General features: G+C 44.3%; 2 protein-coding genes across 3 annotated transcripts; both read right to left on the minus strand.

Moving 5' to 3' along the window:
• Positions 1–55: 55 nt before the first annotated feature.
• Positions 56–11,147, minus strand: znf296 (zinc finger protein 296). The gene is given in 4 exon segments (XM_082502455.1): positions 56–3,406; positions 7,924–8,301; positions 10,507–10,650; positions 10,653–11,147. Coding segments are annotated over 4 exon segments (2,418 nt in total). The 5' UTR covers positions 10,759–11,147; the 3' UTR covers positions 56–1,616.
• Positions 11,148–11,347: 200 nt separating this feature from the next.
• On the minus strand, positions 11,348–26,007 carry clasrp (CLK4-associating serine/arginine rich protein). Of its 2 annotated transcripts, XM_082503422.1 has the most exons (21): positions 25,885–26,007; positions 24,662–24,801; positions 24,190–24,287; positions 23,997–24,098; positions 22,370–22,449; positions 22,128–22,212; positions 21,899–22,035; positions 21,167–21,263; positions 19,957–20,035; positions 19,801–19,874; positions 19,678–19,719; positions 19,396–19,584; positions 18,710–19,051; positions 18,445–18,630; positions 17,348–17,387; positions 14,691–14,751; positions 14,484–14,542; positions 14,339–14,385; positions 14,172–14,257; positions 13,907–13,931; positions 11,348–12,431 (listed from the first exon to the last, which is right to left on the minus strand). In XM_082503422.1, exons 2-21 carry the CDS (start codon positions 24,758–24,760, stop codon positions 12,389–12,391), a joined length of 1,971 nt encoding a protein of 656 aa, XP_082359548.1. In that variant the 5' UTR covers positions 24,761–24,801; positions 25,885–26,007; the 3' UTR covers positions 11,348–12,388. The 2 variants fall into 2 exon arrangements, 1 of the variants encoding a protein (XP_082359548.1); XR_014270934.1 differs by lacking the exons at positions 11,348–12,431; positions 13,907–13,931 and having other exon boundaries at positions 14,194–14,257; positions 17,344–17,387.
• Positions 26,008–26,642: the final 635 nt, after the last annotated feature.

A 26,642-nucleotide genomic window follows, 5' to 3' on the forward strand; every position in this document is an offset into this window, starting at 1 on the left:
AAATGAACTAAGAGAACAGAAAGACAGACGAGGAGGGAAGAAAATCTCGAAAATGTAAAATATTTCACCTCACACTTTATTGAGGCTCCTTGTGACAACTGACAAGGTCAATTACAAAATGGCATCAAGTTTACAAAGACAGCAGGAGCGGCGAAAGCTTCACGATAACCTAGAAAAAAAAGCAAACAATGTAGGGAGATAATATTAACAGCAAGCAATAGCAATAAAGTCAGTATATATATATGTATATATACATACATAAAAATAAATCCCTGAACAGTTACACTGCACTCTTTCATAATCCACTTTTAGAAAACACAACAGTTTATTTTGACCTGAATGCAGCAGACATCAGACAAAGTCATCACAGTAGTCACGAGAGGGGGAAAAAAAAAAGGGTGGGGGCAATCTGCCTGAAGGCTCTGACCTGATCCCAGGATGGAGGCTTCAAGCAGAGTCTGCGATATGTACACACAAACAAAAAAAACGCCCAAAAATGTACATACAACTCACTCGTGCAAGCCCTCCAAACCTGGCGAAACATGCGGCGTCCATAAATTAGGAAGAACTGAGACACAGGAAAGCAAGAAAAGAAATTCAAGTTACTGCAAAGCATGCACGAGCTTCAACCAGTCCAGTAATTTACAGATGTAAACAATGAAAGACAGATATTACCATCACAACCGTCACTGAGAGAAAACAAAAATAATACACACCCGTTTCACATGTAGGTAAAATTGCTGTTTTTCTTGTGTTTTTTCAAAAAAAATTTTTAAATGCATAGAAAAAAATGAAAGGAAAACATCAGTAGACTTTAAATTCTCTTAATTTCACATTTATATTTATATTTAAAAAAACCAAAACAAACAAAAGCAGAACAGATAGTCATCCACACACACACTGTGACAAAGTCAGGAGCACAACCTTGCTTTAGGCCCCGCGAGCCTTGTAAACATTACGTTAAGTGACAAGTGTTGTGACAAGCAAGCGCCTTTAAAAAGAGGAGTCTGAGAAACTGCAGGCGGGCAGTGTTTGGATTCATTTCCCCCCTCTGTGTCTGTTCAAACCGCTTTAGCCTTTAAAAGGTCTTCTCATAAGAAAACCAGCAATGGCTATGCGGCACAATATGACCTCTCTCCATCTGAAAATATATTAAAGTTGCTCTATTGTCAGGCTTTTTCCCTTTTCTTTTTAAATTCAACATAAACCGTTTTCTGCACCGCGTGGCAGTTAAGATCTGCCTCCACCTGTCCAGCGGGTCACCAGAGACATAAATCACATGTCTTTTGCATCCTGCACTGCAACATGGTGATCAGTTTCCTGTGTCGGTGTGGACTGTGGCAGTTCACTTCCTGTTCGAGAGCTATGGTAATCTCCCTGCTGAATGTCATGGCCTTGTTTTTCTCTGTGGTCTAAAAGAACTGTAGGCACTTAGTTTCAACTGGCAGCTGCGCACATAATCGTGAACAACGTCTTCTGGGGGCGGCTTTCTATACACAGACGCACACACCTGCAGCTTCTTTAAACTGCACTTTAACTCAGTTTCTTTTTGTTTTACTAAATGGGGGGTTAAATTCTATACAGTGCTTTTTTTGTTGTTTTTATTTGAGAGACTCTCAGGGTGCAGGAGTCAAAGCTAAAGGGGCCTCCGTGCTGCTCTCAGGCGGGAGGTCGTTCGCTATGGCTGGACTCCTGCTGCTCTCCATGTACTCTTGGCTTTGCCTTTCCTCCACCTCCATGGTGCTGGACATGTTACTCTGCATTCTGTTCTCCATCTCTATCTGATCCAATCCGGCTTCGTCCTCCTCCATTTTCACCACCGCTGCAGCTTTTCCCCCTGCTTTTATTGCAGCCAGAGTATCTGCGGCGCTGGCCTGCGCATATGCTCCCACGCTGGCGTGACTCAGGCCGTGAACCTTCTTCAGGTGTTTCTCCAGTGTTGCATAGACGGTGAAGGGCACCGCGCACAGCTGGCACAAGAAGGACGCCTTTGCGCCCTGGGCTCCGTGGGTCTTCATGTGGCGCGTCAGCTTTGAGCTCTGTGCGCAGGCGTAGTTGCACAGGCCGCAGCGGTAGGGCCGCTCGCCGGTGTGGCTGCGGCGGTGCACGGTCAGGTTGCTGCTGTTCCTGAACTGTTTGCCGCAGAACTCGCAGGCCTCGTCCTTCTTCTTCTTCCCTGGCGCTCCAGCGGACGCGCCGCCGCTGCCTGCTGTGCTCACGCTTCCCGTCACGGTCCTCCGCTCATTGTCCCTCTGCCACTCCTGCACTGCCTCGCTGACTTTGGCCGAGCTCCACTCCTTCTCGATGATCTCTTTCGTTCTTTCGTTCTCCCACTCTCCCACACCTCGCACCTTGTCGCTCACTTCAGGACGTTTTGGAGTGCAGTTTCCGCTGGCGATGCCGCTCTCGCCGCTGCCGCCCGTCTCTCCGCTCTCCAGCGAGCCTTCAGAGGGGCTGGCGCAAGGCGAGGTGTGTGGAGCCTCTGCATGTACCTCCGTCTCCTCCTCACCTCCCTCTCTGGTGGTCTGGTAGAGCCTCAGCAGCTCCCTCTCTGGTGGTCTGACCTGAGAGGGCAGCAGCACTAGACCTGAAGCCAAGGATGGGTGTTTGGGGAAGGTCAAGTCCAGCTCGGAGGGGATGTGGGCCATCAGGTCTCCCTTCCCCATGATTCCTGCTGGCTGAATCTGAAGCCTGCCTCTTGGCCCCTGCCTCCCTCCTTCCTCCTCGACCATCTCCACAGACTCATATCCACTTCCTCCTCCTCCGGCCTCCCGGTGATGACTCCTTATATGACGAGCCAGCTGGCCACTCTGGGCGAACGCCTGGCCGCACACACCACAGTGATAAGGCCGCTCGCAGGCGTGAGTCCGGCGGTGGGCGGAGAGGGCGCGGAGGGACTGGAAGTTCTGGTCACACAGCTCACAGTGGAAGTCGGCCTGGAGGGCGCTTGTCTGAGGAAAAGGAGAAGCTGCCGGTGGAGAAGAAGAGGGCGACAGCACCAGGCCTCCGGGGGAGCCACTTGTTGTGTTGTTATTCACCTCGGCAAGCTCCCTGAGCCGCACGGAAAAGTTCAAAGTCTGCAGGTTCCTGGAGGAGGAAGAGGAGGAGGAGGCAGGTGACGAGGAGGAGAGGGGGCCGTGGGACTGACGGGAACGGCCAAGACGTGGGACGGAGGGTTGGAAGGCTGAAGCGAGCGCTTGGGTCAGGTGTCGTGGGTCCAAAATGGCTGCAGCACTTTTGTGGTCTTTAAGATCCCTACTTCCTCCTCCTTCCATGACAGCGTCGCCCTCATCCTCCTGGTAGATGCTGAAGGAGTGCGTGTGCTGAGCGTGCTGTAAGAGCAACCACGCGGACTGGAAGACGGCCTCACACTGCTGGCAGATGAAATACAAGGGCTCCTCTGGCACTGCAAACACAGACCAAACAGAAGTGAGTTAGTGGTTTTGATAAAGGACGCTAACTAAGAGTACAGCTAAAAGTGTCCAGCACCCACCGCGGGACAGGACAAACATGCAGCCACCTGAAGAGGCGGTTCTCAAAAGATCAATCATTCAATTCAGTCAGGTCAATCATTAACAGCAGAAATGGATCCAAGGTCAGTTTGAAAACCACTGCTTTAGTGTCCACAAACACTTCACACATCCAGCAGATACACAGACACCTTCTCTGCAATAATGCAATAAGGATCTTTATTAACACCCCATAAATTTATACACAGGCATCAATAATTGTATTTTGACTTTCATATTTACACTTAAAACCTTATTTACTTTCATATCTGTATCTCATTTTCTTATAGCTTTCTGTTCTTGGTTAAAAATGTATTAATTATATTTTATTCCAGGTGCACACCCACGTGTGGGGGAACAACATTTCGGATACGTGCATGTCCTGCACATGTGTGTCTGTCCTTCGAGCTCTACTTTTGGTCTCCACCACCTTCTCAGTGAAATATATCTTTAGTTCCTGATTGTTTACTGGCTCATTGCTGCTTTAAATAAGTAAATTTTAAAAACTCATTTTGACAGCTGGAAAAAGTTTCAAAGACTTTGGGCTTCTGGACTTAAAATTTTGCAGAGCAACTTTTTTAAAAGAGTGAAAGATAACATATTCAGAGGGTTAGGGTCATCACGGAAGATGACTCAGACCTCAGAGGGTTAAACATAAAAAGCCACTGATAACCCACAACATTAAAACCAAAGCTACTTTCGGCCGCTCCCTTTTTCACACGAAGGTCTCGACAGCGAGCAGCTCTGCATGTTTGGTGCAACAGATTTTTTTTACACTTTGTGACACAACACCGAAGAGATTTTTGTCTCCTCCCGGGATCAAACCAGGGATCTTTCCGCTTGATAGGCTATGGCTAGCCACTAGCCACAACATGAAAATCACTCGCCTGATATCATGTGACCCACTGGGCATGAGCAGGTGGTATTTCTGCACCCTGTGGGTTGTGGCTTGGGGTGGATTGGGCTTGTTCTGGCACGTCCTAGGGATACTTGATCGGACTGAGGATGTTGTGCTCCTGAACAATTACAGATCTTTGTGTGTGGGAGGGAGAGGCTTCTGCCATCAGGGAGTGCTAGTGCTTTTCTACTCTAATTGTACGCTCAAAACACTTTATACATTTCTCATTCATTAATACAAGTAGTGCTTTCTGTCCAACATCCAACTCCGATGAACTGATTGGGAACAACTCTGGGTTGACTCAGGGCATGAAGACTGGAGTAGGCAGGGATCAAACCACCAACTTTCCGATTAGTAGATGACCTGCTTTACCTCCTGAGCCTCCTTTAGATGTCAAATTGATGCCCACACAAGTACCAGGACTCAAGTTTTCTTTTCCCAGTAAAGCTTTAACTTCTCATTGGTTTTAATGTCCTGGCTGCTTTTAAAGATGCTTTGAAGCGATTAAACTGAACAGTATAAGACTATAAGAAGAGTAGTACAGACAGACTGCTGCAGTTTAAATGCATTAAAGGTGATGAGAAGACCTAAGGCCCAACTAAGGAAAGGAAGAACTGAGGGAGGCAAAAGTGCGACCTGAAGAAAGAGAAATCAGGATCCGGAAACTGGAAGTCCAACAGCGAGGCGAGCTGTGTCACAGAGTACATCTGGAGATATTTTTATATGTGGATAGCTTTGTCTCCTCACCGAGAGCCACTCTCCAATTAAGCTGCAAATTGCTAATTAGCAGAACGCAGAAAACGAACGCTTTATGTAAATCAGGCTCTGACTCAGCCTGCTTGACAAATGAGGCCTTTCTGCATAAATCAAAATTGGAGAGAAGATTCCCAAATTGCGGGAAAAAAAAACTATTTTTTTCTCTCCTCTCTTTCTCTTTTTTTGGAGAGGTTCAAAGCCGACTCTGGTATAAGCCTCTTTCATGTTTCCTCAAGTTAAATCCTTCTGTATTTTACTGGAGGGGGAGAGGGGGTGGGGGGGGTGAAGATGAAAAAGAGAGCAACTGTTTCTCCCCCCCCCTTCGCCATCCCCTCTGTCTGGAGACGACAGGAGCTGCGGTGTTCGAGTCCTTTAACCTAGCCTGAGGAGAAACCCAGGAGAAGTTGTGATACTTCTTTTAAAAATAGGGTGAGGAGCTGGAGCAGGAAAAAAAAAGGAAGAAGAAGAAGGGGAGGGAGATAGGTAGGTCAGGGCTCAGGAGATAAAAAGAAAATGAGATAAAAAGATTATAATGTAGTACGGGGGGCTGAGAGATGCCACAAAAATATGTCACCCCTTCGGATTGGAGCTGAGACCCATCCTCCAACCCCGGCTCTCCTCACCCCGCCGCCCCCCAGTACCCTCCAAATCTTTCCCTGAGGGGGGGTGGTGGGGTGGTGGTGGGGCTTTTGTCTCGGGGTCCTGGAGTGAAACACAATACCCAGCCGGTTTCTCTTTCCTTCGCTCTCTCTCCCCGCTCACTCCTCGCTCTTTTTTTTTTTCCCCTGTAAGGATTCCCATTTGGCCCGGGGTAGCACTTGAATATTAAGCAGAAGCAATAACTACTAATTAAAAATGCAGATTGGCTGGGAGCACTAACGAGCAGCAGGCAGAATCTCTTTTCCCTCGGGAGGAGGAGGGAGGAGAAAAGAGAGGAAGAAGAGAGGAGAGGGGGGTGCGAGAAATTGAAAGAGGGCAAAGCGAAAGTGTGTTGAAGATGGGGGGGGGGATGTTGGTGGGAGGGGGTGGGTGATGAGGAGGAAAAAAAAACAAACAAGGAGAATAAATAAAAAGGAATGAGACAGATGCACGCGGCTCTTCAGTAATCCATCCTGCTCTACCCCCTTCCCTCCGCTCTTGAATGCAGGAAAATAAATGGAGGACCTGTCTGTTGTGGGATAACTGCTCTTTCGCTTTCAGTCATCTTGTCAGATGTTCAATTTCTCTACCACAAATAAAAAAAGAAAAACAGCTCGTCGCTCGAGTAAAACCAAAACATCAACTAGAACTTTTCAGGGCCAGCCGGACGCCCAATTAAAGCCACACTCTGCACATTTCAGCTCAGACTTTGTTTTTATGTCCAAACAAGCAGCAACCTAGATTCTTGAATTAAAAAAAAAAATAAAAAAATCTAATCTAAGCTTTTCTTCTTTTGCATTTTTCACATGTTGTCGTGCTCTCCACTTCCGCCTCATGCACGTGTTAGGTTTGTTGTATAATCCTGCAGGCCACCAAATTACTAAACCGGTGTGTTTCTGTGCCTCAGAGTGAGAGGCAGAGCAAGAGAGGTGAGCACACTGAAACAGAAGAAACAAAACAAGAGGGGTTGTGGACAAACGGAAATGGTGCGTGCAGCCGTCCCTTGAGCGTTACACAAAGGAAGGAACTGCTAACTTGTGGCAGAGAGAGTTTCAAAATGTGCAAAGGGGGCACTCACACCTTACACGCGTCTGCAGCGAGACGCTCTGTCCGTTTTCGAGAGCTACAACGTGGCCTTCACGTTTCTTTTTCTTTTTTCTTTGGTTGTTTATTTTAAACCTGGACACGAAGAACCCTTCTTCAAAAAGGATCTCAGTTAAATTATGAAAGAAAATAAAGAATTTCTGATTGAGTTTAATGGGCTCCACCCTAAAAAAGAAACAATATTAGATCAAGATCATTTAGTCAGCAGTAGGGAAAGCAGGAAGTAAGGCAGGAGGAGAGAAAATTGGTGCCATTGAAAGAAGAGGAGAGGGATGGGTTAGGACTCTGGAAATAAAGGAGAAGACGAGGGAGAAAGAAGAGTGAGATGAAGAAAAAGCAGGAGGAGGAAGAGGGAGATTCCCTGGAGCTCAGGTGGCTCGGCCTGGGGCAGAACAGCGGGAGATGGCAGAGGAGCCGCACATGATGCAATGTCCTCGGTTAGAGTGTCATGACAGCGAGGAAACCAGCATGATCTGCCTGCCTCGCATCCTCTGACCGTTTAACACAGGAGCCTTTCAGCCGCCCTCTGGAAAACACACTGAATACTGAGACACGCTCCTCTGTGTGTGTGTTCATGTTTTTTGGGGGGGTGGGTGGAGGGGGGTTTGGAGATGTGGATTCAGTCTCTGAGGTCCAGGGTGCAGGGAATGACAGGGAGGGAGAAACATGTTTACCTGGCCACTCCACCTCAGAGACTGACAGTCAGGGAGATGCGAAGGAGCTCAGGTGCTCAGCGTGGAGCCCTCGGGGACCCTGAGTGCCCTCCGAATGTTCCTGACGCCTATCCTTTCCACACAATTAGCCTGCGCGTCACTAACTCACGCAGGTCTGCTAATGGCAACGGCTAGTTAATGAGCTGGACTCGGGAGGGAGGAGGAACGGTTGTTAAATGAAGAGGCGGCGGTTGAAAGAACAAAAAGAAAAAAAAAAAACAAAAAAAAAAAAAACAACAAACCCCCCCCCCAGAGTCACTAATTAGCAACCTGCCATCATCTTCTGCTTCTTCCAAGAGCTCACCTGCTTTGCTGTGCTCCGCCTTCACCTTCACGCCGGGCTCCTCCCCCCAGACTGGCTCCCTGGCTGCCCCTCTCCTGAGCTCGATGAAGCCGGGGCCCAGCTCGGCGCTGGCAACATGCTGCCGCGCTCGGCCGGCGGGCGAGGGTGGCGCGGCGTTGGAGGCGAGATTTCGGGCGGTGCAGCCACCCTGTTTGTGCTGAATGAAGGCCAGGATGTGGGCGAGGGGGAATGCCTGACAGCACTGGCCGCAGGTTAGAAGGTCGCGACCCTGGTCAGGAGCCCGGACCTGCGGAGGAAGAAGATTTGGGGGAAGAGGGGGAGGAAGGGGTGGGTGGTGGTCGCCTGATGAGCCGGTTTCATCAGGCATATCGGTGGCATCTGAGGCAGGAGATAACAGACAGACAAAGAGAGAGAGAGAGAGAGATCAATTAAAACAAGAAGCCACATGTAAAAGAGTCACGGCTTCTCAGGTCGTCTCGTTTTCTTGTCGGAGAGTTAAATGAAGATCTTTGGGGTTAAATATCAATCAGTGTCTGCTTCCTGAGAGCATTTCACTCAGTTTTTTTTCCTATGCAAGTGTAACTGTGCAATTCCTCTTTCTTATCAAGTGCAGGGAGCTTAAAGTGTCTATAAAACATCCACAGCAACCAGCTTTCTCTGAAGCGTTTCTTTAATGTGCACTTATTTTTATGTTCCATACACATGACCAATTTATGCCCCTAGAGTCTGTAAGCGAGTTGCCTATATACACACATCTATATAAAGAGAGAAAGGAAGATGTACCTGTATTTTGCATCAAAAGCAGCTGGGTGGTTGATATAATCAGAGAGCACTTCGTTCATTTGGACTTGCTGACAAGTTTCTGACCTCGCTCTCATAAATTAGCCTACTTACAATGTACAGTTGACCTCAATGGAACAACAAGCAGGCGTGGTGATTGAAAGTGCTAGTTTCAGTTGTAAACTCTCAAGCAACGAGGCCAATCTGCTCAGCCAATACTGACCACTTCCTTTAACCAACGCAAAACAGATCTGCTCGCTGAGGCTGCAGAGAGAGCGAGCGAGAGAGGAGCACCATCTGTCCATCTCAGCAGAAACTTCAACCTCCTGTTAACAGGACTGCCACTGACTGAGTGCTGACACGCCGGAGCAGTGAATTAAAAAAGCGGCGAAGGCAAAGCCTTTCACCTTTCACTCAAAATAAAACGTTGCCCTACCAGCCACAGGCAGCGAGAGTTTCTCAACAGGAAGTGGATTGCAATAAAAGAAAAAAGTGGCAGAAGGTGTTTGAGATAAGAGCTGCGGCCCTTGTGTTTTTCTTTTCTTTTTCTTTTTTAAAGTTCGCAAACATGTACAGGACAGCTCATCTGATTCAACTTCAACTCTCACAAATCTTATGTGGTTAGCACTTTGAAACGCAAGTGCAGTTTGCAAGCAGTGGCAAACAAGTCAGACCCAAACCTCTGAAGAGCCATCTGTAAACTCTGGGTATTTCTTCATTTAGTCCCACAGCTCAGACCAGACAGAGCTCTTTGGAGACGAGGAGAAGGGGGGAGAGAGGAGGGGGGTCAGCGGTGTATTGCTCAACACAGCGTGGGCACACCTTGATGACTGGACTGGATCCACCTGCCCAGGCTGAGCTGGCTAGCACACAGGACAGGTACAGACAGTACAGTCTGAAGTCGGATCTCGCCAGTTGTTACTCAAAAATGTCACCTTTCCTGTTTCAGGCCTGTGCTGTTTGTGCAGACTTGCAAGGCGCGGTTACACACACTCTCTCTCTCACACTCACACACACACACGCAGGGTTGAGTCAAGGCCTGTGGTCACAACAGACATGCACGACTGGTCTCCAGTAGAGAACTGTAAAAAACAAATGGTATTTAAGTTTCTGTCCCCATTTCCTTTCAGTTATCACGTTTTTTTTCCCCCATTTTCCTTTAATAAACTTTAATGTTTGATTAATCTGATCGGGATTAAATTACCACCCTCATTTAACATGCTTTATTTAAACCTATCATTTAATTAAAAGAAACTCCTGCATAGTTTGAAGCAGGACTAGTCTCTCTCTCTTTTATTGGAGGGACTTTCAGCAGGTGATGTCTTCTCAAAAGTAGACAGAGACCGAGCGAGAAACTTGATCATCTTCAAACCTGAAAATATTAATCATCGTGTTCGGACCTGTAGCCGCTGACAGCAGCGTGCCAGTAAACCGGTCCTTCTTCTGTGGAAACTGCTGCACCAACAATGCACATCAGGACAAACACAACGCCAACATTAGGAGTTCTTATTTAAATATTTGCCTGTTAGGCTGCACACGGGAATAAATATCAGCTTTGGCTTCAGATCGGTCTAAACACAAATATAGTTTTAAGTCTGTGAGATGAGGAGGGGGGAAAAGTCCATCATTTAATGTGCGATAACCGGTGCCAGCGCGCATCTACACACCACGCGCGCAAAACTGCCGATAAGCCCAATAAAAAGGAGAAAAAAAGAATAAGAAGCAGGGACTTCGATTTTTGTTTTCGTTTCACCTCGATAACATCACATCCGTCCGCTACCGCTGCTCTCCCTCCGGGCTTACCTTGAATCGCACTCAGGTGCTGCGGTCTGCTTCCAAGTTTGCGCCTGGACATCGCGTCGAGCGTCTGGCACCTTTCTGGGTCCCAAACCGAACCGGACCCCGTCCGGCTTCTCCTGCTCCGAGTTACTGTCCGAAGCCCGAGCTGATGAGACTGTGGTGTGTGGCCTCTGCCCGGACTCGCAGCGCGCAGTGAAGGCAGCGTTCAAGTTCACGCTTCTCTCCCCGCAGCGAGCGGAGGGCAAGAGGGGGCATGGGCGAGAGGAGGCACCGCCCGCCCCGCCGACCCTGACCCCGCCCTCCCCGGGTAACAGGCTCGGCAGACACGGACTTCTGTCACTTTTTAAAACCTTTTCTTCCCCGAGCACCTCTCGCGGTTTTGCTTGTTTTACACAGCTTTAAGTAGCCCGTCTAAATCAGGGTTTTCACACCCCGTTACTGGGTCTCAAACACCAGTTCCTCTTCTGCAGTTCAGAGGAAATACCTCGTTGGTTTTCCACAGGTGTCTCTGAAACCAAACCGGAACCAGAGAAATATTTATTTCTCCTTTTTCTTGCGAGCAGCTGTTGATGTTATTTGCTCACTGCGTTTCAACAAACAGCGTGGAAAACACCTCCGAAGTTTCACAGACGCTCTGTGACAGCGAAGCGCTGAACGCTGTCGCCTCCTACCGTTCGCCTCCACGCACTGCAGGCGGTATATCTCAATGCATGGTGATACATTACACTAATACATGCAGCATGCTCATCCTGATTAAATATTTAATTCACCCCGCGGAGACTTCAGTAAATAATTCTGTGCATAATCTGTCACATTAATGAAGACAAAGAAGAAAAAAGGCAAGTAACTCAAAGTAAATTTTATTTGTATTTAACATTCCACATCACTGAGAACAAAGACTTCTCTGCTTTTGTCAACAGCTGGCTGAGGACGGTACAAAAAGAGCAGCCACTTTAATAAATGCATCGACTTTGACTTCATCGGCTTTCTGTGAGGCGGTTTCAGATGGACGTGTCACACAGGAGGCGTTTAAAATGTTCCTTGGTTTAATGTTTTCATATTAAAAAAAGAAGCCAAACTGTGGGAGGAGGTTGTGAAGCGAGGAGGATACAAACTGCAGGTATTGCTTAGTAGTAGATACAAATGTCTCCGTGCTGAGAGGAAGTGTTCAGAAAGGGAAACGGAGAGGGAGAGCATGCAGAAGTGGAGAAACTGGAGTTAGTTATTTGACAAGACTGTCTTTACAAGGAGAAATTAAACCAATTAACTGTATTTAGTGACTGGAGCCCTTTTCAGACATCCTTCACCTGAACACGGCAGCCTTCTGCATCACATTCATCACAGCAGGTCGAATGATGCAGTCGCTTTAGAAAGGACAGGCAGGCACATGGCCCTTCTGCATCTTTGTGGTGTTCGCCTCACTAAAGCCTGAACCACAGAAACCTGCACATGATCAAAAATTCGTTTCTAAGTTTAGGAAATATTTATAGATTCTTCTCTTACTTAATTCTGCTTTAAAAGAAAAGCAGGAATCTGAATGTTGAGCTTGTGTGTAAGGGGAAGCACCATGCAGCACACATACAGAGATTCCACTCTTAGTCACTGTAGCCAAGTGTGAGTACACACCTTTAGTGTTTGAGGCTACAGGTGCCAGGCATCACAATTGTTCTCAGAAAGCAGCAGTGTGACCTTCAAGTGTGAATAAAACAATCCATGTCTGAAAAGGGCTGAAGGTGTCACAGGATCAAAACCAGAGAACATCCAGGTGCAGATTTGTGTGTTGGTTTATTAGCCAGCAGTCATTTCTTCATGTTTCCATGTTGTATGTAGGCTGTTGTTGGATAGTATGTGCTCGAAACCGATGTACTGCTGTCCAGCCATCCGCTCAGTATCTGTAGTATGGACTCCGCGATCGAGACCGCGACCTCCTGGAAAAAAGAAAAGACTCCAGTATAAAGAGCAGCGTAACAAACAAAGATATGACTGCTGTGCTTTAGTGTGAGATTAAAAATTTGTTTCTAATCTGGTGAAGATCATCTTATCAGCTCCATCAAGGCGCGTAAGCGTCAGTTGTTTGGTCGTTAGCAGTATTACAAACCAACTACCCGAATGACTTTCATAGAAAGTCAGTGAAGAGGTGTCTGCACCTCAGTCAGTGGGGTTTGGAAATATCCAAAGTTTTAGAAACCAATTCAAATTGTGAATTTTAGCACAAAGTTCTTTTATTTATTTAAAATAAGCATTCATGTCCATGTAGTTTAGCCCCAGTTCTTCTTTTTTACAAACATCCCTGAAGTAAACAAGCCCTAGACATCAATAACACATTACATCAGGCCGTACAATGTTCATCCAAAATCATTCATCAGCCTTCACTTCAGACCTAAACTGATCATCTAAACACAAGTTATAAACATAAAGTACACTTCCTGAGCACTTTATTAGAAACACTTTTAAACCTGCTCATTCAAGCAGGCACTCAATCGGCCACTGACGTGGTGGCAGTGAAGTGTGTAACATGTTACAGGTCAGGAGCAGGTAATGAGGAAACAGCTGTTCTCAGGGACTTCAACTGTGGCATGACTGTTGGTGCCACAGAGGCTGATTTGAATATTTCTCACAGTGCTGATTACTAGTGGCACTAAAGTAAAAAAAAAAAAAAACACACACACACACACACACACACACACACAGAGTGATATCTGTGGACAGATGAGGGAGATCCAATGAGAAAGGTCAGATAACCACAAAAAGGAGCTCAACAGACTGAGCACGTGACCCACGTCTATGTATGAAGGTTACAGACGGACAGCACGTTTGTCCAATACACAGAAATTATGTAATGCTGTTGAGATGAAAGGACTAGAACCCCCAGTGTTGGCAGAAAGATGTGGAATCCACTGACAGATGCTGTTTGGAGAGTAAAGGGAGCCCTGAGCTGAGTATTAAATGGTAAAAACGGACTGGTGCTTAAATGGTGCTTTTCTACTCAGTTACACACTTTATAACCAGAGGGAGTCAGGAATCGATCCACTCACTTTCCAACTGGTAGACGAGCTTATAGTGTTCCTAATAAAGTGCTCTGTGGATGTACACATGTGGCTGTAGAGAAACTACCTGAAAAGGTATTGACCTCTTTGCATTTAGTCTGACTTTTCAACACTAATCTGTACTCTAATTTGCAACTGATGAGAAGACAAATAGCTTAACTACGGTGTCTGCAGGCCTGGTGATGAGCCTTTGAGACAGTGTGTGTGTGTGTGTGTGTGTGTGTGTGTGTGTGTGTGTGTGTGTGTGTGAGTGAGTGAGTGAGTGAGTGAGAGAGAGAGAGAGAAAGAAAAAAAAAGAAGACATAATTCATTCTGCTTCATTGTGGCTGTGCAGATTCTTGTGGCTTCTCACATACCTTTTGTATGAGTTGTATTCTCGGCCTGAGGGACAGAGGACAGAGCCGTGATGAAAAACAACTGCATGCCAGAACATCTTAAAGCCCATAAAACTGGCAGAGCAGAAACTGATGGCAGCAAATCAGAGCCTGAGCTGATTAAATATTTTGGTTACTTCTGTGCGAGTATGCAAGGCTGCAGAACAAACACTGCATGTTCATTAAGCCACATTCTAATTACACAGGAGCCATGTTGCTGCTGTCAATCAAAAACCTAAAGCCTTACCATATTTGGAAGGAGAAGGCGAGTGGCTCTGTCGCCCATATTGTCTTTCCCATTCGTCCCTTTCTTTCTCACGGCGCTCGCGCTCCCTAAACGCAGAGCGCCAGGGTCAGAAAGTTGCGACACACAAATACCAAACGGTCCAGCTAGGCACACAAACACGGACTTACTTCATGCGTATCTTGCGTGCCATGGCTCGCAGTTCGCCTTCTCGCTCCTGTAAAGTAAACAACCAGCAATAAGAGGAAATAGGTGGACAAAGACGCTTCTGTCTTACTAAACCTCAGACATGCTCTCTCACACACACACACACACCTGTCGTTTGTGTTCCTGCTGCTGGATCTTCACCTGAGCGGCTTTCTTATCCGCCTTGGCTGCAGATCAGGCAAAAGAAAGATCTTTATCATCTTTTTCACTTTGCATAATATGAGAAAATCTTCAACAGTTTCAAGTTGTGCACAGTGCTGATTCTTAATTCGCACATTAACCACAAACACATGCGATCTGCTCGGCTGCACTCACACTGCTTGTTGAGAGCCTTCTGCATTTTCAGCTTCAGCCGTTCCTGTGGGGTCATCTTGGGCTGCAGGTGACACAAATGTGTTAGTACAGCTTTCCATGGCCGGAAAAAAAAAAGAAAAAAAAAAAAAAAAAAAGAAGTGTGTGTGTCAGTGTGCACGCATGTGTTAGAGAGAGGGGGAGGTACCGGGGCTATTGTACAAATTCAATACCATCACCTTTACGAACAGTAGCTGGTGGAGATAAAAAGGGTGACAGATTACAAGTGATTGAAAACATTTTGTGTGTTGGAACAACAGACACAGGCTCTGTGTGTAGACAGACTGCTGCTTTAGCTTGCAACTGCTGTGGGACAGTTTAGAGACAGGCCAGGATCAAAACAACATGAACACAAATATATAGTTTAAAAAAAAACAAAACAAAACAAAAAAAAACCAGTTGCAAGAAAAAGTTTGTGGACACTTTGGAATTACTATGATTTTTGCACTGATTGGTTTCAAAATGAAGATCAATCTTTATGCATTTAAAATTTTAAAACAACCTGGGTAATCACTGAGTACAGGCAGGCAAAAGTACTTCCAAAGTTCATTGGAATCAGGCGTTCCAATTGATAAGGTGAGACTGAAGTTTGGGTCGTCTCCAAATCGAGGAAACTGAGAACTGCCGGTTATCTCTCTGCAAAAATAGCATCAGGAATATAGAGTATAGTCCTGGGGAAAACACCCAAGGGTAACAACAAAATCCCTGGACTCCCTAGACATAAGGTTAATTGTGACCCCACAGGAAACCACAACTCTGCAAACTCTACACCCCAAAAAACCAGAACACCATCCTGTGAAGCACGGTGGAGGCACAATTAGGCTTTAGGCTGACTTGTTACCCCAGGTTTTGGACACCTCGCGATTGTTAGGAGAGCAACAAATTACGAAGCATTTTACTGGAAAATGTAAACCCACAAGGAGAGGACTGGTAATCCAAGAACAGAATGAACCAAAGACAAAGAAAATTCAAGGTTTGGATGAGCCAAGGCAGAATCGTCCTGACCTTAATCCATCTGGGGAGGGCTGTTTGAGGGCATTTTCACACCTAAAGTTAGTTTACCCTGGTCCAAATCAGTTGACGAGTTTTGTTTATTTACACACAGAAAACTCCAATCAAACCAAAAAAAAGATGTGAGAACATTCAATCTGCTTATTGGCCACATGTGTCTAAGATGGGAAGAAAATGCTGTGCTCTGGAGCAGCAGATAACTCAGAGTTTATTCCTAACATTCATGTTTATATGGGTAATATTTTACAGTTTGTGTACTGAGCACGGCTGCATTACTCCGCTACATCCCAGAAAGCAAAGTACACCTGGCTACGGGAAGACGTTTAGCTCAAATTTGCATCTGGTCCCACAAACTACTCTGGAGTTGATCTGGATCGAGACCTCCATCTCCAAAGGGACTCAATGTGGTCGTTTTGTCCACACCTGGAGTGTGATTACCATGTTCACACCTGGACAAAGGAACAACGCCAATGGGGAAACAAACGTCGCAGAAATACTGACGAACTCAAACAGTTATGTAGAGAGGAACAGGCCCAGACTCTCAGTGTTGTCTCATAAGCAGCGATGACAAACACATGAAGGATTATTGCAGTTGAAAATTCAAATATTGAAATGAATGATTGCTCAATGTGTTCAAGAAAGGCATTAACTGTTTAAGAAATCAGACCCCATGAGTAAGTAATGCAGAAATCATAATTCTCATGGTAACCCAAAGATTTTCTTGCAACTGTACGAACACTGCCAGAGAGAAGAAAGAAAAACAAGGACTGGAGGAGGAGAGAGGGTCAGAAAGTGAAACAAGAGCAAGTTCAGGTCCGGTGAGTTTAAAAAGTTGGCCAGTGGCGTTTTGTCACGACACACCCTTCGCTGGGCTGTTCAAATCTGGCCAGGCAAGAAAAACTGCAGGTCACAAGCTGCAGGCAACAGACGAGCTGATAACAAATGTACACTATTTGACTGTGTGACAGTTGGGATGTATTCAAACCTCGTCCTCTCTTCCAGGAAAAGAGTGAGAAGAAAAGTCGTCCATGACAGAAATACATTTCACAAAACAGTTTCGATGACTTATTCTTAAAGGAAACTGCTCAAAAATTTAGGAAGTCTGCTTATTTGCTCAATTGTTGTTTTGATCTTTGTGTCCATTTGTACTTTCGAAAGTGTCCGACTATTTCTTTAATCAATATGTTCGTCATTCACGTGTTCATTACTGATTTATAGATTGTCATAAGAGGAAGAAGTGATCTTCTTCATCTCAAGACCTTTGATGTGTCACAGTGTGTTTATTTTAGACTAAAGACAGATGCATAAAGATAACTGCACACATGCATCCACCACCAAGATTAAAATCATCATCAAGACTTCAGAGGACGTATAAAAGTTCACTTCATAAAGAAATGGCAGCATTAACTTAGACATCTGGCAAGAATACTGTAGTGTAATTTGCAGGGCGTGTCCACTTTAGGGGGAGGGGGATAAGAATAAAATAACTGTTCTCTGTGGGCAACAATGGCTTCTACATCCCAGTGTGGTGGACAACCAAGTCAGCCTGTCAGGGATGAGGGAGGCGTAGGCTTTAGCAAGAAACCCAGCTAGATCAAATTCTTACTGACTTTGGCAGCTCCCGTCTCTTTACCACCCGAAGTGTCAGGCCTGGAGAGAGGAGAAGAAGAAGAAGACAGAAAAACACATCACGATGAGGTGAAGATGGCATATTTATATATGCATACTGACTTTCTAACAGGTGTAACGCTGAAGGGTGAGGATGGCTTTTAAATGTGAAAAGCAATAAAGAACAGGTGTTAAATTGTTCTGGCTTCGTGACACTGAAACTGACTGTTTTAAGACTCTTATTTATGGACTTATTTATTGTTCACTGGTGCAGCACAGGCCTAGTCAGGTGCCTTAAGTCTGAAAAGTGATGATGGTAAATAGAGACATGTCAGCCCTAAAGCAATAAAGTACTACTTATATTTCCACTTTATAGCACAGCTCATCTCCAAACCTTTTGTCTTGTGTGTCATTAAACTCAAGAACACTTGCTGTTCAGCTTTTGATTAGCCAATCTAATGAGTTATGAGTCGAAAGTGTGCTTTTCCTGAGACAAAACCATTCTTAAAGAGCGGGGAAAATTACAAAGTTTGATAAAAAACAGTAAAAGGATGAAAACTGTTGGTGGTTTTTAATCAAGCAGCCTGAAATGTACGTGTCTATTTTGCCTAAAAATACACCTTTTAGACGAACATCTGCTAAAATGTGGGGCAAGGCCCCCTGGTGGACGAACAATATATAGCAGTCAGGCCACAAAAGGTCAGTCACAGTGACTAAAGTCTTTGTAAACATGTTTAAATAACCAGGAAATATTTAAATGACAGCTGATGAAGTGTAGAGATTTCTCTTGTCTTTTAAATGGATCTCGCTCCTGTTCTGATTATTTTGCGAGGAAAAAATTAAACTGGAGAGATGGTAATGAAGAATTATGCTCCATTAAGAAATCATCAGAAGCCCAAAATGAATCTGTGACGACACAAGGCTAGAGACACTTAGTCTTATTTATGTGTGATTAAGGGTTTGGATGATCGGCAGAATATTTCCAGATTTCTGACAAGGCCAGGGAGCTTTCATTTTGGATATTAAAGACACCGCTCTTTCTATAATATTGATTATTTACATTTTCACACTCTGTTAAAGTGTTTTAGGGTCTTCTTACTTTCTTAACTTGTCAGAGATGGCAATGGTAGCAGGCTGGGCCCCTCTGTGGGCAGGGGATGGGCTACGGCGAGGACGGCTAGGGGTTCGTGAGGGACTGTGGCTGCCGCTGTCACCACGACGATGTCCTCCACTGCTCCAACCCCCTCTCCTCGAGTTGCCGCCCTGACGTGAGCTCGAGCGGGACCTGATAGAAAGACAAAAGGGCTTCAACTACAGAATTCTGTTAGGCAGCTCATGTAGCACTGCTTACAGATTAAGCTAACCTTGTTCTTCTACGTGCCGAGTATCGTCTCCTATCCCTGTCTCTGTCCCTATCCCTGTCTCGATCCCGGTCTCGTTCTCGCTCTCTGTCCCTCTCACGTTCTCTGTCTCTGTCGTTGGAGCGTGACCGGTCACGTCTCCTCCACGATCCTCCGTTCCCTCCTCTACCTCGGGAGTAGGACCTAGAGCGCCGCCTTGACCGCGAGCGACTCCGGGATCGACGCCCATCTCTTCCCCCGCGTCCTCGTCGGGGTCGGCGTGAATGTGACGATGAGCGAGAGGAGGACCGAGAGGAAGAGTGCGAGGAGGAAGAAGGGGAGTGGCTGCTGGATGACCTTCGTCTCCTGAATAAACAGAGACAGCGTTTCAGTATAAATACAGGCTAGCACCTAGCCTATCATTACATCATATTTTCCGCTTTTAAATGTAATATGTTGTTTAATTTATAGAAAAATTTTGATAACAGATTTCAGCTTTGAAAAATACCCAATCAGATTTTTCTTTATGCGCATGCACACTTCAATAGTTCCTTTTTGATAGTCGGTGATTATTTGGTCAGATACTCTGAAAGCTGATCCACCTTTCTGACCACAAAAACAATCGATATTCTTTCTGCACGAACAGCTGCGGTCATTTTAATTAACAGTGACTGCAAGAAGAAAAACCAGGAGGAGGGAAAGTTACCGACCGGGAGCCCCTGCTATGACCTGCAGAGTGCTGCGAGTTGGAAGGGGCGTGGCCAGAGTGAGGAGCAGCTGTTTGCGGTGCTGCCGCGGCTTCCTCGTCACTGCCGCCGAAGCTGGTGATGAAGGTGATCTTCTCTGGACCGGGAGTACGTGAGCGTGAGCGTGACTCAGAGCTGGACTCTGACTCTGGCCTGAAAGTGATCAGAATTTTTTTTAGTTAAGACACACAGAGGCAGACAACCAATCAGAAAAGTGGGAAGGACAAATCAAGTGGGTGAACTCACCGTTTATAAGGATCATATGTTGGACTGTCTCTCCTGGCGTAGCTGCAAGAGGAAATGGCGAGTTAACATAACCACGTTCTGAGGTACGGTGAAGTTCATTACGGAAAAATAACGCAAATTTACCTCGGAGGGCTGATTTGTCTTCCTTTTAGCCTCTTCTCTCTAAACTCCCTCCTCTGTCTACGAGAGCGGCGGCCCTGAGACGATCAAGCAAACAAACATTATAAAACCTGTGAACACAACCCACACAAACACTTCCCTCAGCAGATTTAGTCTTACAGAGTACATGGCCTTCTCCGCCTCCAGAGCTTTGGCATGTTTGATGGCCTCCACTTCTTCCTTGTCTTTTCTCAACATCCTGACAAATGGGTAGCACAATCACAGCATTACAAAAACCACAAAAATAATTATTTAAACACAGAAGCGCATCAACGTGAAGAAAAGAAAACCAACGATCCTCAGTGTAACAGCATGAGATACATGCGTTCGTGTCGGAGCCACGGCTCAGTGTACTCATTACGGTTTATGTTTTAACGTCAGATGCTCACGTTAAACATTGCCATGGTTTCAAACAATAACAAGAGTGGCTGTACGAACAATGGCTCAGGCTTAAATTGTTCTTATTCCCCAACTTCAGAAAGTGTTTTTTTTACCCCCCCCCCCCCCCCCGGAGAGCAGCTAGTTTATTTGGGCTGCACAAAAGCCAATTAAGACGACACTAAAAATGAAAAAGCTCATTTTGCACTGTGAACCATACAAAGCTACTCCACTGGAGTCCAAGAATACAAACATGTTGCTCAAAGTTCACCTTTACTCTACAGAACTTATTTTGAAAGAGATCCTCTAAATAGTCAATCAATTTAAAAGCAAACAAAAAAAATACCTTTTTTTACTGTGTGTATTTTTACAGTATCTGCTGAACTTAAAACACTGCAGAAGCTTGTAATTAAAATGAATATAACCCAAATACATCAACTTTGAGGTCAAGGATATTACAGTTAACAAAATTAAACCACAAAAAAAAAAACAAACAAACATTAAAAAAACAAAACGACTACATTAGAAAAAATATTTCAGTTAACCGAAAAAATTATAATAAAATAAAAACCAGACTTCTGAAAATAGTTAGTTGATAAAATGTATCACAACTTCCCTAAAGATTCAGACATGTTTACTAAGAATTTGGTCTAAAACACTGAGTCAACTGAACTTTCAAAAAGTTCTGTTTTCACAATAATACCTAAAATTCTTTTCCTAAATCTCACCTCTGAGATCTGCCGTTTATACAATTATACTTAAAAAGACTAAAAACTTAAACAGAATTAAAACCTTAAAAAAAAATAAAAAATAAAAAAAACACAGGAAAAAACCCAACAACAAAAGAACCCTGAATTTAAAAACAAAAAGCTATATTAACTTTACTTTGATCAAGACACTACTTAAAATTTCAAGAACCACTGACATCATGATGTCATTAATGACATGTTACCTGACAAAGTCTCCTTCAGCCATTCCATATGGCGTTGCCATTTTGTTCAGGTCCATCACCTGCTCCTGGTTCAGCTCATCAACATCAACCTCCACATCTGAAAGCACACACACAGACACACACAGACACATCATTTTTTTAACAAGTCGATTTCTTACCCAAGCATTAAACAGGAACACTGACCTGAGATCAGATCGTCGGCTCACAGCATTTAAAACACAATTATCACATAACCAAGAAAAACCTGCAACCGGGCAGAAAAGATGAGCAGTTCCAGCTGAGTGGATCACGTTTATAAAGACAAACTTCTCCAGGTACAGTGTAAGATAACTAGTGTTATTTCTCAATAACTAGCGTTTCACACACTGTTAAATTGCTTGGTTCAACAGCATTAATTTCTCATTGGGATGTGACATTTCTCCTTCGCTGAAGCCCATTTTGAGGGTTAGTCTGAAGCTAATCCTGGTCCAGCTACACAGATGTGTATCTGGCCATTTGAACCCTGCACTGCATTAAATGATGTCACAAATCCAGCTCGCACAGTCAAATTGACAATTTCAGATTTTAGTCTCTTCTGAGAAACGTTCTGTGGAATAACTCTCGCACATCCAAGAGACGAAAAGCTGATCAAACACATTCTCTGTGGACAGCTGTACCTCTAAATGTTTTATTTGGTCATCTCCTGAATTTTATTTCCCTAACACATAGATTACTCCAGTGAAACACGCTCACCGATATCTGGAATGCCTTCGTCATCTTCGGATTCGCTGTTTTCTGAATTGTCTTCCTCCTTGTCTGACTGGGGCTCAGGCTCTGCTACAGTGCTGTCCTCATACGTGTAACCAATGGTGGCCTTCTTCTCAGCCAGTCTGCACAACACAAGGAAAGATTTATAAACACAACTTAAAATACTGGATTTCACAGTGGAAATAAAGAAATCACTTTAAAATTTAGTTCATACTTTTTCTTCTCATCCTCATTTGGTTTGGGCAGACCACCATAGAGCTCATCCAGGTAGATCTGGTATAAACACTGCTCCTCAGAGACTGCAGGAGGACAGGAGGGATTTAAAGAGCACAACACAACTGCAAAATATACCCACTGAGAGCAGGTCAACACACTGCCATGGTCACATTAAGAATACAGGTGCAACACTATTAAGTGCATTACATAGTCATGTAGATTTTGTGTGTTAACACTCACTGTTGGCAAAGTCATTCTGTACAAGGCCTCTGTAGCGCTCATAGTTACACTTTCTCTCCTCCATCTCCTGCTCTGGAGTGCTGCATGAGACAAAGAAGATTGTTGGTCACATTAAACACCTCACTGAACGCCTAAATCTCACCACACCAAACTGGTTTGTCTCCTCACCAAGCATGAAAGATGACTAAAAATACAACCTCACAGATGACTTGTTCAATTACTGAGCAGCAGGTGTTTTATCACAGAGTAAGAACCAGAAGTCTTACTAAAAAGCTACTCTACAGTTATTACCACAAGTTTCAATGCACCAGCACAAACAGTCAGTGAAGTAATCGGCATTACAACACATAAAGATGGAAACAGACAGTTGTGCTATGACCAGCGTTTTTAAATTTTATTTTGTTTTTAATTCTTTAATTCTATTCAGTTTTCCATCACTTTACAGAATCGCTTGGTATTTTTTAGATTAGTTTTAACTTTATAGAAAGGTTCAGTTTTAGTTTAGTTTTTAATTTTAGTCTTTTAAATTATTATAATGTAATAGGAGGGGTATTTATCAGAGAAAGTTTTAAGAGTAGTCACCCGGTCATCCCAGCAACCATCTTCAACAAAGTCTCCTCATGGGTGGTGTTTTGAGAAATCAATGGACTGACTGTGCCTGTGGTTAGAAAACAGTGAACCTGTAAAACTAACCACAGCTATGATCAGCATTTGAGGATTGTGCTGACACCTTATTTCAGGTGTTCAGTCAATCCTGCAGCTGGCAGCTTCACACCACTGTCCAAAGACATACACATAATGTCAACTGCTCTCGTACTGAGCAGGATTACTGCTACAACCACACATCATCAGCAGGGAAACACCAAAATGTTTTACAACGGCCTAAAAATCAGTTCACTTTCCTATTAGCAGGTCAACAATCCAGCACCTACTGACCACAGTCTTAAAACCCAGGAAATCCGGAGGACCATGAGGACCCATTTTAATAATCTGTATTCATACTAGGAATCAAGGTCATGCAAGCTGTTGCTCTTCTGCTCCACAGGTGGTTTCTGTCCTCCCTGAGCTCACCTTAGGACACCTGCATTACAGTTTGGACAGATGTACTGCCCCAGTCAAAGCCCCCACCTGCCACTGTCTTAGGAGCAGGTCACCAGAAGCACTAAAGCTGTGCTTGAAGAGTCATAAATCTACTACTACAGACTACTGCAGCAGGTGTTTTGGCTTTATTATTATAGAAATTGTAATATAAGTAATTAAATTAGCCTATTTTTTTCTTAAAACAAACAAACAAACAAACAAACAAAAAAGGGGTCACCATCTCTTTTGACCACTAAAGTCAGATCAGCTCAACCTCATATAAGAGCAAATGTTTCCACAAAATTAAAAAAAAAAACCCCAAAACAAAACAAAAAAATAACTGAAAACATATGAATGAACTATCTTTACTGTTGAATATATAACAATCTGTACTGCATATGTACAACAATCTATGGTGAATGTGTGAATCTCCTCACAACTGTCCAATGTAGAATCATACAACAAAAAAGTAAATAAATAACCGTAAAATGTTCACACAATGTGGGTTCCATGTTAAAAATGTGACTTTAAGTACTTTCAGACTTACGATGTGGTGAGCAGAGGTGGAGTGTAGGTGGGGATGTAGTCCAGGTGAGCCCTTACATCAAACCTGTCAATCATGTTGTTGGCATCTCCTTGCCAAGGCATCCTTCAGACAACAAAAATGAGGCAACATGTGATCATAAGCTCTGCGGTGTGGCTCATCTCTTATTATGTGTGGATTTTGTGATTTTCCTCACATGTTTGCAGGGCTCTCTGCAGCCAGTGCCACAGCTGGATCCAGGTGGATCTTGTAGGCTCGACCATGAACTTGAAGAAACTGAGCAGGATCTTTTTTCTGTCAAAAGAAAATGAAACTGTCAGAATGCAATGCATTGACTAATATCTAAAAACTACAAAATGTTACACTGCACAGCACTTTAATTAAACTGAAACCAACAACCATGGAAATTAACTTCTAAAACTTCACACTTTTTTAAAACAGTAACTGGTTCATTGATGCAATGAGGATAACTGAAAGCTGTGCCAACTATATGCATATGTTTTTAAAAATACCACAAAGTTTGGATCCACTTAACTGTGTATAAATTTGCTCAAATCTTTCCTTTTTTTTAAAAAAAAAAAAATCCTGCAGTAAGAGTGTTCAGGCCAGACCTGCTCACTCCTACCCGGTGGTACACTGTGGCAATGCTACATGATAAAGTTTCTTACTATTTTCTCGTAGTACTCTCGCCGGCGCTCGCCTCGCCGTTTGTAGTCTACCATCATGCCACGGAGCTTGCGCTCATGTTTGCGGGCCTCCTGCCACATGACGGCTCCGCTAGGGGTGGGGGCGCGGCGGGGCACGGCTGCTGCTCAGGGCAAACAAGCAAGAATCATGGAAGACAGGGGAAAGTGAGATTAAGGGGTGTTAGGGGCAAGATTAAAAATAAATAAATAAATATTGGACTTGATAAACAGAGCACTTCAAGAGCTCTGAACTCCACGTTATTTCCTTGATATACAGACAGAAAGTATCTCTTACATATTACAATTGATATCTCAGATCATAACCAACTACAGAGTGCAACCAGCACATCTGCAAACACACTATCAACACTCAAGACTCACGAAGATTCACAGTTTTAACCTTCACACTAAACACAGGCAATGCAATCGTTACCTAGATTCCTTGTTAAACACTTGACAACCAAAATCACGCACTGACGTCTAAACTTCTAACAAGACAACAGGCACATAGTCTGAGATTAAAAGGCCATGAATGCACAAATTATTTGTAGTCTGTCTATTCATAAGTAAACTGAGGCATATTGGTCACTTCCTATAACTGAAGTTGTGACACGTCACATTAGAGATGTGAGGGAAATTCAGTGTAACGAAAAACCAAAAATGTATACGTTTGAAATGAATTTGCATCAGTGTCTACACTTCCAGTGCATTTCTCGGAGTGTTTGACGAAACTCATATCCGCTCATATTGGTACATCACATAAATTACAGTGAATCAAGGTGTCACCTCTGCATCTCCCACCACTAAACGTACTTTTAATTTACAGCAGTAGCTAAACAGTCTTAAGCTAAAAAGCTAACCTAGTTTTCTATCCAGTATTAACGTAGTTAAAACGGTTACATTACAACGCTGTTTGTCCTAAAAATTGTTATTTTAACCCGTCTACGCCCCACTTTCAGCGTTCAGATTCAGCCGGGTGCTAAAAAAGTCTGTGTTATCAAAGTGATGTAGGAGTTTGTTAGCATACACACGGGCCTGACTGCGCATGCAGCCCGGGCCTTTTTAATGCTATCTAGCATCACAACTAGCCTAGCTTAGCTGATCTGCAAATGCGTTGGGAACAATAGTCAAAAAGCAGCTACGAAACACTGAAATCTACACACACGTACAGGGCATTCAGCGCGGTCTAAATTCTCACAGTGTACCTGTTTTACTAATCGCCAACACACACTCGGGTTGTTTTCAGTTGGCCAAAAGCGACGTTAGCAGAGTGGAGCGTAACCACACGCCTCCTTAGCGTATATATAACAGGCTGCAGTACCGGCTCTGGCCTGTGAGGGCGCTGCGGGGGAGGCGTGTGTATGTAACATTAATGGGAAGATACTTTTGAAAAAAAAAAACTCCTTATAATAAAACACAGTAAACAATAATCACCATCAATACTTCTACCTTCACAGCAGAGGAGATTCTATACAAAGCATCACAAATGGTTGTGAACAGGCTGATCCGAAGGGCCAGCTCTGTTCTAGGATGCCCTCTGGACCCAGTGGAGGTGGTGAGTGACAGGAGAATGGCGGCTAAGCTGTCATCACTGTTGGACAATATCTCCCACCCCATGCAGCAGACTGTGACAACACTGAGCAGCTCCTTCAGTGGGAGACTGCGGCACCCACGGTGTGGGACGGAGAGATTTCGCAGGTCTTTCCTCCCCACTGCTGTCAGACTCCACAATAAAGACTAACTGATCAAACACACACATCCACACATGTGCAATAACACTAAGTGCAATAATCTTTTCTGGCATCGTTGTATTTTTACTCAGTTGTATATAGCATTTGTATTCTATTTTTATCTTATTGTATATTTTTTCTACTGTATATAATATTTTATTGTATTCTATTCTGTACAGTTGTGTACTGTGTTTATTCTTATTGTATTCTAATTTTTGCTTCATAACTTTTGC

This window comes from Aulonocara stuartgranti (genome assembly GCF_965226115.1).
Source record: "Aulonocara stuartgranti genome assembly, chromosome: 14".
In the NCBI taxonomy this organism is placed as follows: Eukaryota; Metazoa; Chordata; class Actinopteri; order Cichliformes; family Cichlidae; genus Aulonocara; species Aulonocara stuartgranti.

What these genes read in the sequence shown, in the direction of transcription:
- clasrp (XM_082503422.1), bottom strand. Translation starts at nt 24,760, where the DNA reads ATGTGGCAGGAGGCCCGCAAACATGAGCGCAAGCTCCGTGGCATGATG. An exon ending in GAGAGTACTACGAGAAAATA is followed by an intron (nt 24,288 to 24,661) that starts GTAAGAAACTTT and finishes TTCTTTTGACAG; the next exon opens with AAAAAAGATCCTGCTCAGTT. An exon ending in AAGAGACGGGAGCTGCCAAA is followed by an intron (nt 14,752 to 17,347) that starts GTCAGTAAGAAT and finishes TGTCACCTGCAG; the next exon opens with CCCAAGATGACCCCACAGGA.